Source organism: Haliotis cracherodii, unplaced genomic scaffold, assembly GCF_022045235.1.
Source record: "Haliotis cracherodii isolate W230 unplaced genomic scaffold, xgHalCrac1.p SCAF_9, whole genome shotgun sequence".
Lineage (NCBI taxonomy): Eukaryota > Metazoa > Mollusca > Gastropoda > Lepetellida > Haliotidae > Haliotis > Haliotis cracherodii.
In genome coordinates, this window is record NW_027266343.1 from 35,318,477 (window position 1) to 35,331,688 (window position 13,212).

The window sequence follows — 13,212 nt, forward strand, 5'->3', positions numbered from 1 at the left end:
TGTATCTTTCAGTATCAGGCCGGCCCGTGAACATCCGGGGTAGAATAGGTCTTCAGAAACCCATGCTTGCCGTAAGGGGCGATTAACGGGATCGGGTGGTCAAGCTCGCTGACTTGGTTCATCCCAATTGTGTGGATCGATGCTCATGATGTCAATCACTGGATTGTTTGGTCCAGAATCGATTATTTACAGACCGCTGTCATATAGCTGGAATATTGCTGAGTGCGGCGTTAAACAACAAACAAACAAACAAACAAACCGACAAACACATATTAACTTTTGATCGTGGTCAAATTCAATACACGTATCCAAGCGGACAGTAGAAGCTACGGACAGACGCACTATGAAACGCAGCTTCGAAAGCTGTTTGCATAAAACATTCCACCTGCACTTCGCACACTGAACGCTAAAGATCAGCGTAATCATCATTTTTGTTTACTGAAAATACAAATGAAGTAAAAATAAACTTTGATAGTTAGCTAGATGTCGTCATTATGTTCAACAGAATTGAAGAAATATTCTATCAAATCGCTGTTTACTGTTTTAATGTCATTTCACTAACCCCTTTCATTTAGAACGACAATACCCTTGCCCCACTCGCAATAATGTTCATATACCTTGACAAACCACTACATTGAATACCTCAGAGGCATGTTGACATATATAATAGCGAAAACACTGTTTCCATATATAATCATAAGAATTCAAAGAATCCATTGTACGATTTCCAGAATCCTAAAAATCATATATCAAAAGCTGTGTTTATGAATCACTATCAAAATTGTGATGATACCAGGTGTTCGCAAAATGATGAGCGTATCCTGTGCCACAGGTGGCACCCGTAACAAACACATGCAAAGGCAAGTCAATTGTTCACCTGAAAAAACACATGAACATATGGTACATAAGTCAAAATAGGGAATTGCATCAGACATCATTTTTGCCACTGATGTGTTAAATTTTGAAATGTCCTCCACATATCTACCATAAAATATTTTGAAATCATTACTGAGGCCTTGAATGTTGTAACATTGATCAGGGGCGGTGGGGTAGCCTAGTGGTTGAAGCGTTCGCTCGTCACGCCGAAGACCCGGGTTTGATTCCCGACATGGGTAAAATGTGTGAAGTCCATTTCTGGTGTCCCCCGCTGTGATATTGCTGGAATATTGCTAAAAGCAGCGTAAAACCATACTCACTCACTCACGGTAACATTGATCAAACAATTTTTGAGTAAGAGTGGGATGAAAAAAACATGTTCTTTGGAGATCTCTTGGAGCATATCGGACATAAAAATAGACACATAATCACGTAAAACCATTGTCAATTGTGTTAGAAAATAACTATGATACGAGTGAGTGAGTGAGTTGTGGTTAACGCCGCTTTTAACAGTATTTCAGTTATATCACGGCGTGTCAGCTTAATGCGGGAGGAGAGCCCGAAGTGATGCAGGTCACAGAAGTTTACCACCTCGGTGAAACCCACGAGCACGGGTATGGTGCTGACAAGCCTAGAAACATAATCGGGGCGAACCGGAATTCGAACCCACAATCATAGATTTCTGGCGTGCCTAAGGGACGCTACTCTGCATAGCGAATCGCGGCGCCTTAGACGACTGGACCACCCGTGCCCCCACCATGATACGAAATAAATAGAATGGGGATTATAATACACAATGTGGCCTCAACAGAACGTTATCAGCAAACACCATGTGTTGTACATCATGTCCCGGCGAGACAACGATTCTTGGTTATGCAGTCGGCATCTTCCTATGTCACAACCAGAATCCCTGTTGCAGCGAGAGAAGTAGGATGATCAGCAGTTACTTGTGGGATTATTTACTTGCAGTTAATCCTGATGCTGTTCACGTCGAACCGTCGTTACATCAACTTTTATATAGGGGGATCATCCATTACGACGGTAACAAATCCTGCTCCATTACAACTACTTATTGATAATGTTAACATTAGTCAGTTGGAGATTAAGTGGACAAGACAAGGCTATTGATCACATTTGAAACTCGGGGCTAAAGGTGGGTAGGGTCGGTGTGGTCGAGCAGTAGTTAGTGTGTATAATCTCGATTTCGTTTCCTCAATAGAATCGTAGAGTTTTCACTAGATGAATTAATTTATCAAATATATCAAATATTTTTTTCAAATTGTCATATTTGTAAATATGATCAAACATGTATGTACAGCAGTAACAATAATAACCAGGTGAATCTGGGATGCGACCCCAGTATCAGAGGATCCTGACTTTGTTAAAAGGAGTCGGTGTAAAATCGTTCTTGAAAAAATAATTATGCTTCAGATTGTTGAAAAGAAAGAAATTGCCTGCCACAAAAAACCTCATCGTTTCAAGGTGTTTTCCTTTTTTTAAATCAGGCTTATGGTTTTAATTGAAAAAATATATCTGGTTTTGTAGCTGTAGCTGAAAAAACAACACTTATATCCCCCCGACTTTGCACCCTTCTTCATAAGTGTTGCCAGAATGCTTTTTGAAGAATATTAAAGGAATGTGTAATTATGTTCCCTGGTTTTCAAACGTACGTCCGTACGTCCGTACGTCCGTACATACATACATGCAGGCAGGCAGGCAGGCAGGCAGACAGACATATTTCGAACAGAATTATAAGTAACAATCCAGCATCATTGAAGGGAATTTATGCTATTTCATTATCAACCGAAATGTTTCAGGTGAAAGGACATTTATCAAATCTTCACGACAGAATTCGTCTAAGGACATCGACTCAGCTGAACAAATACACTCCGTCTCGTGGCCCACCACGATGTAAACACGGCCTGATTCTGTGTATTATGATAAAGTCCCCCTTGTCATAAACCTCTGCAATTAGGGCGGCAAACGTAACGGCAATATGGCGTTGAGTGCCGCCATAACGCTATCAAAGTAATCAAACCTGGCGGCACTTCACTTCAAGTAGCCAACCCGAGATGTGGCCTGACCCAGCCAACCAGACGAGTCCCGGCCTTATCTTGTAAACTAACATCTATCGTAATATTGTGATGCAGTGTTAATTAATTGGTCGAGATCGTGGGGCTGTGAGATATAGCCTCAAGAAAGAGCACTGCAAACACTGAAATGGTTCTGAGGGTACTTGCCATTCATCGTAGTGAATATTAGAAGTGTTTCTAGTTCTTGTTTTCCGTCTGTGAACTAGCTGAAGGAGACGCTGCAAGCTGGCAATCTTGCTATATTTGTTTGATTGTGATTGTGCGGAAATGATGAGTGTCTGTATCATTGTGTCAATTGATGATATGGAATTAGCATAAGTGTACATACCATTCAGTCAGTCAATCGTTGAGTACAAACAGTAGTAGAAGTAGTAGTAGAAGCAGTAGCAGTAGTAGTAGTAGTAGTAGTAGTAGTGGTAGTGGTAGTAGTAGTAGTAGTAGTAGTAGTAGTAGTAGTAGTCGCAGTAGTAGTAGTAGTAGTAGTAGTAGAAGCAGCAGCAGTAGTAGTAGTGGTGGTAGTAGTAGTGGTAGTGGTAGTAGTAGTAGTAGTAGTAGTAGTAGTCGCAGTAGTAGTAGTAGTAGTAGTAGTAGTCGCAGTAGTAGTAGTAGTAGTAGTAGTAGTAGTCGCAGTAGTATTAGTAGTAGTAGTAGTCGCAGTAGTAGTAGTAGTAGTAGTAGTCGCAGTAGTAGTAGTAGTAGTCGCAGTAGCAACGGCAGCAGCAACAACAATTGCAGTAGTAGTATAGTAGTAACAGTAACAGACATACAGTACATTTGTAGTGGTACTAGTAGTAGTAGTAGTAGTAGTGGTAGTAGTAGTAGTAGTACAGTGACAACAGTAGTAATAGTAGTAGTAGCAGCAGCAGTAGTAGAACAGTGACAACAGTAGTAGTAGTAGTAGTAGCAGCAGTAGTAGTAGTAGTAGTAGCAGCAGCAGTAGTAGTAATAGTAGTGGTAGCAGCAGAAGCAGTAGTAGTAGCAGCAGCAGCAGCAGCAGCAGCAGTAGTAGTAGTAGTGGCAGTAGTTTTTGTTGTTGTTATAATAGCAGTAGTGATAATAATAACAGCAATACTATTAGTAGCAGGAGCAGTAGAGGATATATAGAAGTGATAGAAGTGGTAACAGTGTCCTTGTCCTGTGCATGGTCCAGATGGCAGTTACCACAGATCGTCATCAGTCTTCATCCATCAATCTATCACAGGCAGGTACAGGAGTTAGTGAGTGATCATGAGTGAGGGACTGCTGTCGGCCGGATACGCTAGTGGTTGACTGCATGAACACCTATATCCCTATATCCTCGTGGCCCTAGTGCGATGAAATGCCACCACACAGTGTAACCATAGGATTCTCAAATAAACCCTACGAAACCCATTAGATTCAATAATAATATACCATATAACATATCCGCCAGTGCCAAAGAGTTGATCATTGTGGAATACGTATCTCTGTTACATGATGACTGTAACAAATTCAGAACAAAGACGAGACGTGGAGATTCAAAGATTATCTAAGCACCCACCCACCCACACCCACACAAACACAAACACGAACACACCCTGCGTATTAAAGAAAATGGCATCGTCAGATAACGTAATAGACGAGCCATGTAATGTCTAAGAGGCGGGACCCCCAATGTTATTATATACATGTATCTCTCCAACGTAAGATTAAATCACCTTTCAGCAATGACTGAAACGTCCCTTCCCTTATTTTAGTTTCGTATCGAACCTTTTTAAGTCTTATCACAGTTTTGATTAAACAATTTTGATATTCATGGAATGTCTTCTATCTTCTAAAATCAGTAATTCGCATCTTGGCTGTCGGTATATATAACTGATTGTATTATGATGAACTTGCTGTAGGCCACCGTGTTTCATCTTTCAGCGGGTCTCCCTCCCCATCTAAATCCCTCGTACCCCACCGTTCCTGCTGATGCGACATTGGCACAAAGCGAAATAAATATTTTCTATATTCCCGACTTCTGAAACCGTTGTCCCCAAATACCCTGTATAGCTGTACACAATCTCTACCCTGACATAGCGCCGTACACACTCTCCACCATGACATACCGCCGGACACACTCTCTACCCTGACATAGCGCCGGACACACTCTCTACCCTGTCATAGCGCCGTACACACTCTACACCCTGACATAGCGCCTTGCACACTCTCTACCCTGACATAGCGCCGTACACACTCTACACCCTGACAAAGCGCCTTACACGCTCTCTACCCTGACATAGCGCCGTACACACTCTCCACCCTGACATAGCGCCTTACATACTCTCTACCATGACATAGCGCCGTACACACTCTCCACCCTGACATAGCGCCTTACACACTCTCTACCCTGACATAGCGCCGTACACACTCTCCACCCTGACATAGCGCCGTACACACTCTCTACCCTGACATGGCGCCGTACACACTCTCCACCCTGACATAGCGCCGTAAACACTCTCTACCCTGACATAGCGCCGTACACACTCTCCACCCTGACATAGCGCCGTACACACTCTCAACCCTGACATGGCGCCGTACACGCTCCCTACCATGACAGAGCGCCGTACACACTCTCCACCCTGATCTACATAGCGCCGTACAAACTCTCTACTCTGACATAGCGCCGTACACACTCTCTACCCTGACATAGCGCCGTACACACTCTCAACCCTGACATAGCCCCGTACACACTCTCCACCCTGACATAGCGCCGTACACACTCTCTACCCTGACATAGCGCCGGACACACTCTCAACCCTGACGACATAGCGCCGTACACACTCTCTACCCTGACAGAGCGCCGGACACACTCTACACCCTGACATAGCGCCGTACACACTCTCCACCCTGACATAGCGCCTTACACATTCTCCACCATGACATAGCGCCGTACACACTCTCCACCCTGACATAGCGCCGTACACACTCTCCACCCTGACAGAGCGCCGTACACACTCTCCACCCTGACATAGCGCCGTACACACTCTCCACCCTGACAGAGCGCCGGACACGCTCTCCACCCCGATATGGTGCCGTGACCATACTTTTCTCTGACAGAGCGCCCCACTCATACTTAACCCTGACCAATCGACGCACGTATACTGTATGCATACTCTTACCCACATAGCGCTGTACGCCTACTTTACCCTGACCTAGCGATATGGTACATTCTACCCTCATATAGCACCCTACGAACACTTTTAACTCGGGGATGTGTTCGACCTCTGTGCGCTGAGTCGAATATGAGGAAAACTCTGAGGGTGGCCGAGGCTGAATTTCTACTTCAATCAACGAGCGTCGATATATTTGTTGTCAAAAGACACGAGAACGAGATCTTGTTTATTTTCCTGAGTCATCATAAAGCATTATTGAGGTTAATGAGGATTTAATTTGAAAAGCATGTTAATATTTAAGACCGTCTTACCATCAGGGAACATCCCTTTGAACGATAAAGTACTGTCGGCACCTTTGATGGTTTAGAGAAGCATCTTAAAATAATAAATATAATCAGTGTGCAGGAGAGGATACCTCGTGTTACGTCACAATAGAAAAGTGATGTCAAATTGTAACGTTGTCAATCTATGACGTAATACAGATGGAAGGTTTAGTAATCCAGAATATCAGATTCACCATACACCACGAATTCGACGTGTTGGTGTTTATTTAGTAATGTCTATTAAATTAATGTAAGTAAAAAATTGTCTTCAATAGAATATTGTGTATCTCATGCTAATCAGTCGGCAATCAGAAAGTCGACCAGACAACCGATGAATATTTTATGGAATCCGAGAAGAGACATTGTCGCGCTTAGATTAATTATGACACTTTTTGTTTGCTTTTGTAAAAGTGATAATGCGACAAAGTCCCTTCAAGGGTTCCATAAATTCATTGATTACCTGGTCGATTTTCTGATTTTACCCTACATATTCTATTTAACAAATCGACAATATCCCTTCTAGGATTCCATAATATTTAGAACAACTATATTTTTGACCATGCCAACTGGAAATGTCTTCAGAGATTTCACTCTACCCTGACATAGCGACGTACACACACTCTTTATTTGATGATAAATAGGGGGCGATCGGGTAGCCTAGTGGTTAAAGCGTTCGCTCGTCACGCCGAAGACCCGGGTTCGATTCCCGACATGGGTACAATAAGTGAAGCCCATTTCTGGTGTCCCCCGCCGTGAGATTGCTGGAATATTGTTAAAAGCGGCGTAAAACCATACTCACTCACTGATGATAAATAGGCATATCGAACATCCGTCTCATCGTGGCCCTTCATGTCTCCCCGACACCACCACAAGCCGTAGTGATGCGGGGGGAGTGAGGCTGCAGTGCTGGGGCGTGGCTCTCCAGACCAGCTGTGTCCATGCCATGTCGTATGAAGACGTCAGGTCTGGTTGAAAGTTTCTCCCAGCATTGCCCAGCTGGTGGCGCTATCATCACACACGACTGCCACTCTGGCATGAACCATGACTATCTGTGCTGATAACACAACAAATTGCCTTTTCGAGAAAAATATATGTTCGTGTTAGGTCACCACCGGTGTCGCTAAACCAAGATGTTTCTGATATCGTCAAGGATAAAGTCTGGAAAAGTGCTGAGTTAACGTTGATGCTTTGGTTTTTTTTGTGTTAATGATTGTTATACTGGAACAACATTAGCCATATTAAAATAAATATTTTTGGGATTTCTTAATTTACTGTAACACGAGAACAACAAACAGTCTTAGTGATCCTTTCTCCCATAGGTTGGGTGGAAACATTTTGCACACGAGATAAATTTCGAAATGTAGGGATTAACCTTCAATATTTAAAGTGCCGGGCAAAGAATGTATACTCCCATTGTCATTGATTGTTTGACGGTGGCTAAAAACGTGACCAACAAGAAATGGTTATTCGATGGTGATGTGTTTGAAACGGGTTTCATGGCTAAGTAGTGTTTTGTATTTCGGATACTATTTTCAACCCAGTAATATTTTGATAACGTTTGTAATATTTTGGTCAAATTGTAAACGTTCTTCTGCCAGGTAAATTTTAAATATGTTTAGAAATGTATGGATTACCCAATACTACGTGTGTGCGTGCGTGCGTGCGTGCGTGCGTGCGTGCGTGCGTGCTTTTGTGTGTGTGTGTGTGTGTGTGTGTGTGTGTGTGTGTGTGTGTGTGTCAAAACTGGCATTTACTCCAAGAACTACAGCTATCGTATTTACAAATATATATCAATATATATCAACGAAAGAAAAAAATCCAAATGGAGCCCAGAACAATCCTTAATTTCAGGCAGAGGCAATCTAGACTTGCAAAAACATTCTAGACTTGAGTTGGACTCCTTCTTTAAATTTTACTACCATAGGGTCTGGAAGACAGACGAATGTGTAGCGGGAAGCAACTGATTCCAACCAAATATGCACATCTTCTCTCGTTTTAATAACATTGTCCTATCTCCAAGTTGAATAGTAAACAGGGTATGGGACACCATGGGGCGGCGACAGGTTTTCTTATACGTATTTCAAGTAGGTTGCTCGGTAAGGGCCGCTATATGTTATCCCGAATGCGAGTGCTGCTGTGCGCTCGTGCATAACTGTGAACTGAATAAACGACATTGGCTGCACGTCGTTGTCCCCAATGGCTTATTTACGACCCACCAACCTCATAAACAAAAGCACTGGCATATTCTCACGTAACAGATGTGGTTTACATGCGACGTTTCTTCAGAACGTTGGAATGGAAAAAGCTAAATGTACACCATGACTTTGAACATTCATTTTTATTTGGACTAAAATACAACCGATCCATGGCTTATGTGTAGAACAACATCTTTGGTATGAATTGCATAACGATGAATTGAAAATTATTAATGGGCTTGGTATTGTGAAGGTATCAACCCGCTTCGTCTAACTTTTGAAAATAGGTAAACAGTAGCAATTGGACAACCCAGGTATAGTCCGGGATGAATGACTTTGCTGGTTAGATAAAGTAAGCATGTGGATCAACCCATTTTACTGTGAACAGGGATGCACGAAATTGAAACAAAAAGACACTTTTTTTCTTCTAGACGACCCGGATTGTAACAATGAAGCCTTTTTACGCAAATATGGAAAACTTTAAAACATTGTGATGAATAGAGAGTATTAGCCGGGTGTTTCCGTGTATAAACATATGAGTGTCCGAAATAATCATATAGGGTCTTTCTTAAAATAATCGATGTTTTAGACGTATTTTCAGTCAATCAAGTAACTTTGGTCACCGCGTATGAATACAATGTTTGTGTTAACTGCTCCGATTATCGTACAGTACAAAATGATTTGCAGCCAGGTTTGGTTTAAGAGTATTTGGAACGTCGGTCAATAACATACTGATGACGCAGATACTACATCGACGTCTGAAGGTGACTCATTTGCATAAATATCGGATCGTTATAACGCTATCCATTATATGATAAAATACCTTTCTTTAAATACTTGTAACATTTGGACTTATAAAACAAGTATGAATGTATAATAATGTGTTTAAAAATATCGATGTATTTAACTTGACTCGAGCAAGCTCTTGCCCCTAAATGAAATTGTCACATGTGCAGTGTCGTTGCTTTCATCAATGACTTCTAAAATCTCTTAATCTCTTATATATTTAAGTACACTGGTGTTGGTGCAACTGGTCAAAAAAAGTTATTTAGAAAATTTAGAGTCCATAATATTAACAATATTAACGTTTTGTTTTGCTTCGTAACATTTTAATATGTCAATTCTCGTAGGTCAAACGTGGTCCTTGCCATATCGTTAATGTTCTCATATAATGTAAGCATATTTGTTTAGTTCAGTTAAGTACATTCCATAATTGAATGAAGAAGAAAGCGATTCGTTATTTACTTCGCTGAGTATATTCATACAATGCATACGTACACAAACCAGCATTTAATGCCAGTCTGCGGTATAGTCTATTCAGTGGATGATTAACATACATACTTTGTACACGTCAATAACTAAATTCTCCATGATTAGTTTAACAAAATCATTCTAATCCTTTTCAATTGCAGGTATACATCGACACAAAATGATACACGTGAAACGAATACAATGGATTTAATCAATAAACGACATCTACCTGAACCGGATATACCTAAAGTAATTCGTCTACAAACGCTGTCGCCGGAAGATTCCAAAATCACAGTGCGCATGAGCGGAAGTGACGTAATCAGTCTGAAAGTAAACTTTGGAACTCGCAGTTGAATATTCTGGCGTTGTAGCCGGAGTACCACAGTTCGCACGACGCAACGTTGTTGTCGAAGTCCGATTCAGCCACCATCAGTGTTGGGTTCACCTCCATCTGTGGAGATGGAATTGAATTTGTGAAATAATAATAAAATTATTATATTTGTGAGAGGCGGAATATACACGCAGTCAGATCTGGTTCGATCCGTGGTAGCTCTGGATCAGAATAGGTCCTTGTAACCGATGTTTGATCGTTAGAATAGGTCCAAGTGACTTATGCTTGGTGGTTTGAATAGGTCACCATAGACATATGCTTGATGGTTGGATTTGGTCCCAAGTAACCTATGCTGAGTGGTTAGAAGAGGTCCCCAGTGACGTATGCTTGATGGATGGATTATGTCCAAGTGACCTATACTTGTTTGGTGATTAGAATATGTCCAAGTAATCGATGTTTGCTTTCTAGAATAGATCCCCAGTAACCGAGGCTTGGTGGCTAGAATAGGTTTCTAGTGACATATGCTTGATGGTTGAAGTCCCAAGAAATATATCTTTGGTTGTTAGAATATGTCCGAATAAAATATGCTTGGTGGTTAGGAACGGTCCCCATTCACCCATGCTTGGTTAGAACGACCTTAGTAACCTATGTCCGATGGTACATGTATGAATACGCCCCAAGTAGCCAATGCTTGTTGTGAGAGCTAATTGAATGAGATGGTCAGTCTCGATGACTTGGTTGATTGCATATATCATTGTATCACTAGATTGTCTGGTCCAGACTCGATTGTTTACAGTCCGTCGTCATATAGCTGGAATACTGTAACTACGACGGTGAACAACAGCTTTGAAAACATGTATCAAATTCACGACAAAATAGTTTTGAAACTATATATGTACATAAATACTAATATATTATCAACATTTGCCACACGTTTTCTGAACAGAGCTTTCCTTTTGCACATTCTCACTGCGTTACTATAACCTTGAGAACAAACTCGTCGGTTCCAAATTACAATATATTAATATATTTCATAGATGGTCCCCATTGTCCAATTATAATACGTTCATAGACTATTGTGGACCGAAGTGAAAAGATGTATGTCCTAACCTTCATTTTGCAGAAGATTAAAAGACAAAACCCTCTATTATAACATTTATTGCAAACTAACATCAGGGCAACATGTGTTATATTGTATTGTCTAATAAATACAGTTTTAAAAATCGTGTAGGCCGCGTTATCAGACGGCCATCAGTTGGCCACTAAACAAAGAAATCTGAAAATATAATAAAGAAAGCAACCTGTTTCTTATCTCGCGAGTATATAAACAAAGTGTATTTTTTATATTTTCTAAATCTTGACAGAAATTGGGGGGTCGAGTGGGTCGTGTCATGGCAATAACACACGATCAGTTCGTTAGGAAACCCAACCGGCGTGAATGAGGCGCGACGTCTCAGTATCTCCTCTTTCTGCAATCAAGTATAATGGGGTTAAACAAGGGTGTTCTTCTACAGCAAAGTACAATGGAGTACTGTGTATGTTTCTAGTTGATCTTTTTTAAGTCAGAACAGGTTGGGTAACGCTGAGTCCCAAAACGAGGAAAGGAAACGAAGGAAACACGATCGTGTTCAAACTTGAACGATAACCTTGCGACCGAGCATTAACGAGGATATTTTAGGTGCGCTTCGTTCACATTGTGGCCTGAATGAAGCCAGTTGTGACGAGTAAGATCAATGCAGAAGTTTTGTAGGAGCGAGAAATTGAGTGATAATAGTTTTACCCAGCTTTTGTGCTATTTGAATACGACAATACATTGTTCCAATGTAGGGGAGATAACCCGGGTTTTCTACAAGACGAGGAAACGCTTGTACACGGCTGTCATAAGAATTGACAATACTGTGCATCATATGTAAAAGGTGAGGTCAGGTGAAATGGGGTTTAACATGCGTGTCCAAGATTATTGCACTTATATAGCGACGTACATGCACGTGTGTGTGTGTGTGTGTGTGTGTGTGTGGCTGCTTCTACTAGTCCGGACTGATGCCGATTTTATAGTGCTAGCCCACTGAGATACCATGCCGCAGTTTAACATGGATACCCCACTCAGACACAGTATACTGACTCCGAGCCGATCAGTCCTTGTTTTAGCCCTTTAATGCCGAGCGCCAGACAGGGTAACAACAAGTACCAACTTTTAACAGTATGGTATGACGCGGCCGGGGATCGAACCCCGAATCTTTCGCTCTCCGGGCAGACGCTCTATCACTAGACAATGGAGGCGGTCTCAGATGGAAATTACACAATTACACATTCATATGACACAGGTTAATTCAACAAATAATAGCTGCACTGAATACAATAACTGTATGGAATTGCAAAGACACCAGCTGTTCGTATTATTGAGGGTGGCCCTGTCATCTGAGGCGCTGCAATGTGCGGGGTTGCGTCCTTTGAGTAAGCCAGAAACAAAGAGTGGGTTCGAATCCCGGTTCGGCCCGGTTATGTTTCGTGGTTGTCAGCAACATACCCATGCTCGTGAGATTCACCGGAGTGGTAAATGTCATCCCACATGAAGATGCCACGCCGTTATGTAACTGGAATACTGTTCAAACTGGCGTTGTAAATCGAACTCACTCAACCACTTGGTTGTGTAGGCGACCTCTCACCTGGAACCTGTACTGTCCGGGTTTGATGTCGGTGATGTCGATCCACTGACAGTCGATGTCGTACATGTAGTTGTCGGAGCAGTTGACGGACAATCCTGAGAAAGAAGATTAAATGGCAGGTGAACACGTAACCTTAAAGGAGAGAGCTATACCTCAGCTATCATTGTATATCTAATTATCTACATCGCTACAGTTCGCTGTGCAGAGTTGCGTCACTTAACCATGCAAGTATCCGATTATCGTTAAATCCCAGTTACACCCGATTATGAAGTCTGGTCTGTCAAGACCATTGCTTGTGGCATTAACTGCCAATCGTCATTTTCGATTTCCATGCCACATGGATTTGATATGCCGTATCTAA

At 41.8% G+C, this 13,212-nt stretch overlaps 1 protein-coding gene across 1 annotated transcript in view; it reads right to left on the reverse strand.

Moving 5' to 3' along the window:
* Nucleotides 1–8,727: 8,727 nt before the first annotated feature.
* LOC139452482 (lysyl oxidase homolog 2A-like) overlaps nt 8,728–13,212 on the reverse strand; it is a 31,658-nt gene continuing 27,173 nt past the window's right edge. The window contains exons 8-9 of the mRNA XM_071233974.1: nt 12,852–12,946; nt 8,728–10,305 (exon numbers count right to left, since the gene is read on the reverse strand). Coding sequence (XP_071090075.1) covers nt 10,174–10,305; nt 12,852–12,946 — 227 coding nt within the window. The 3' untranslated portion in view covers nt 8,728–10,173. The remainder of the gene's footprint in view (nt 10,306–12,851; nt 12,947–13,212) is intronic.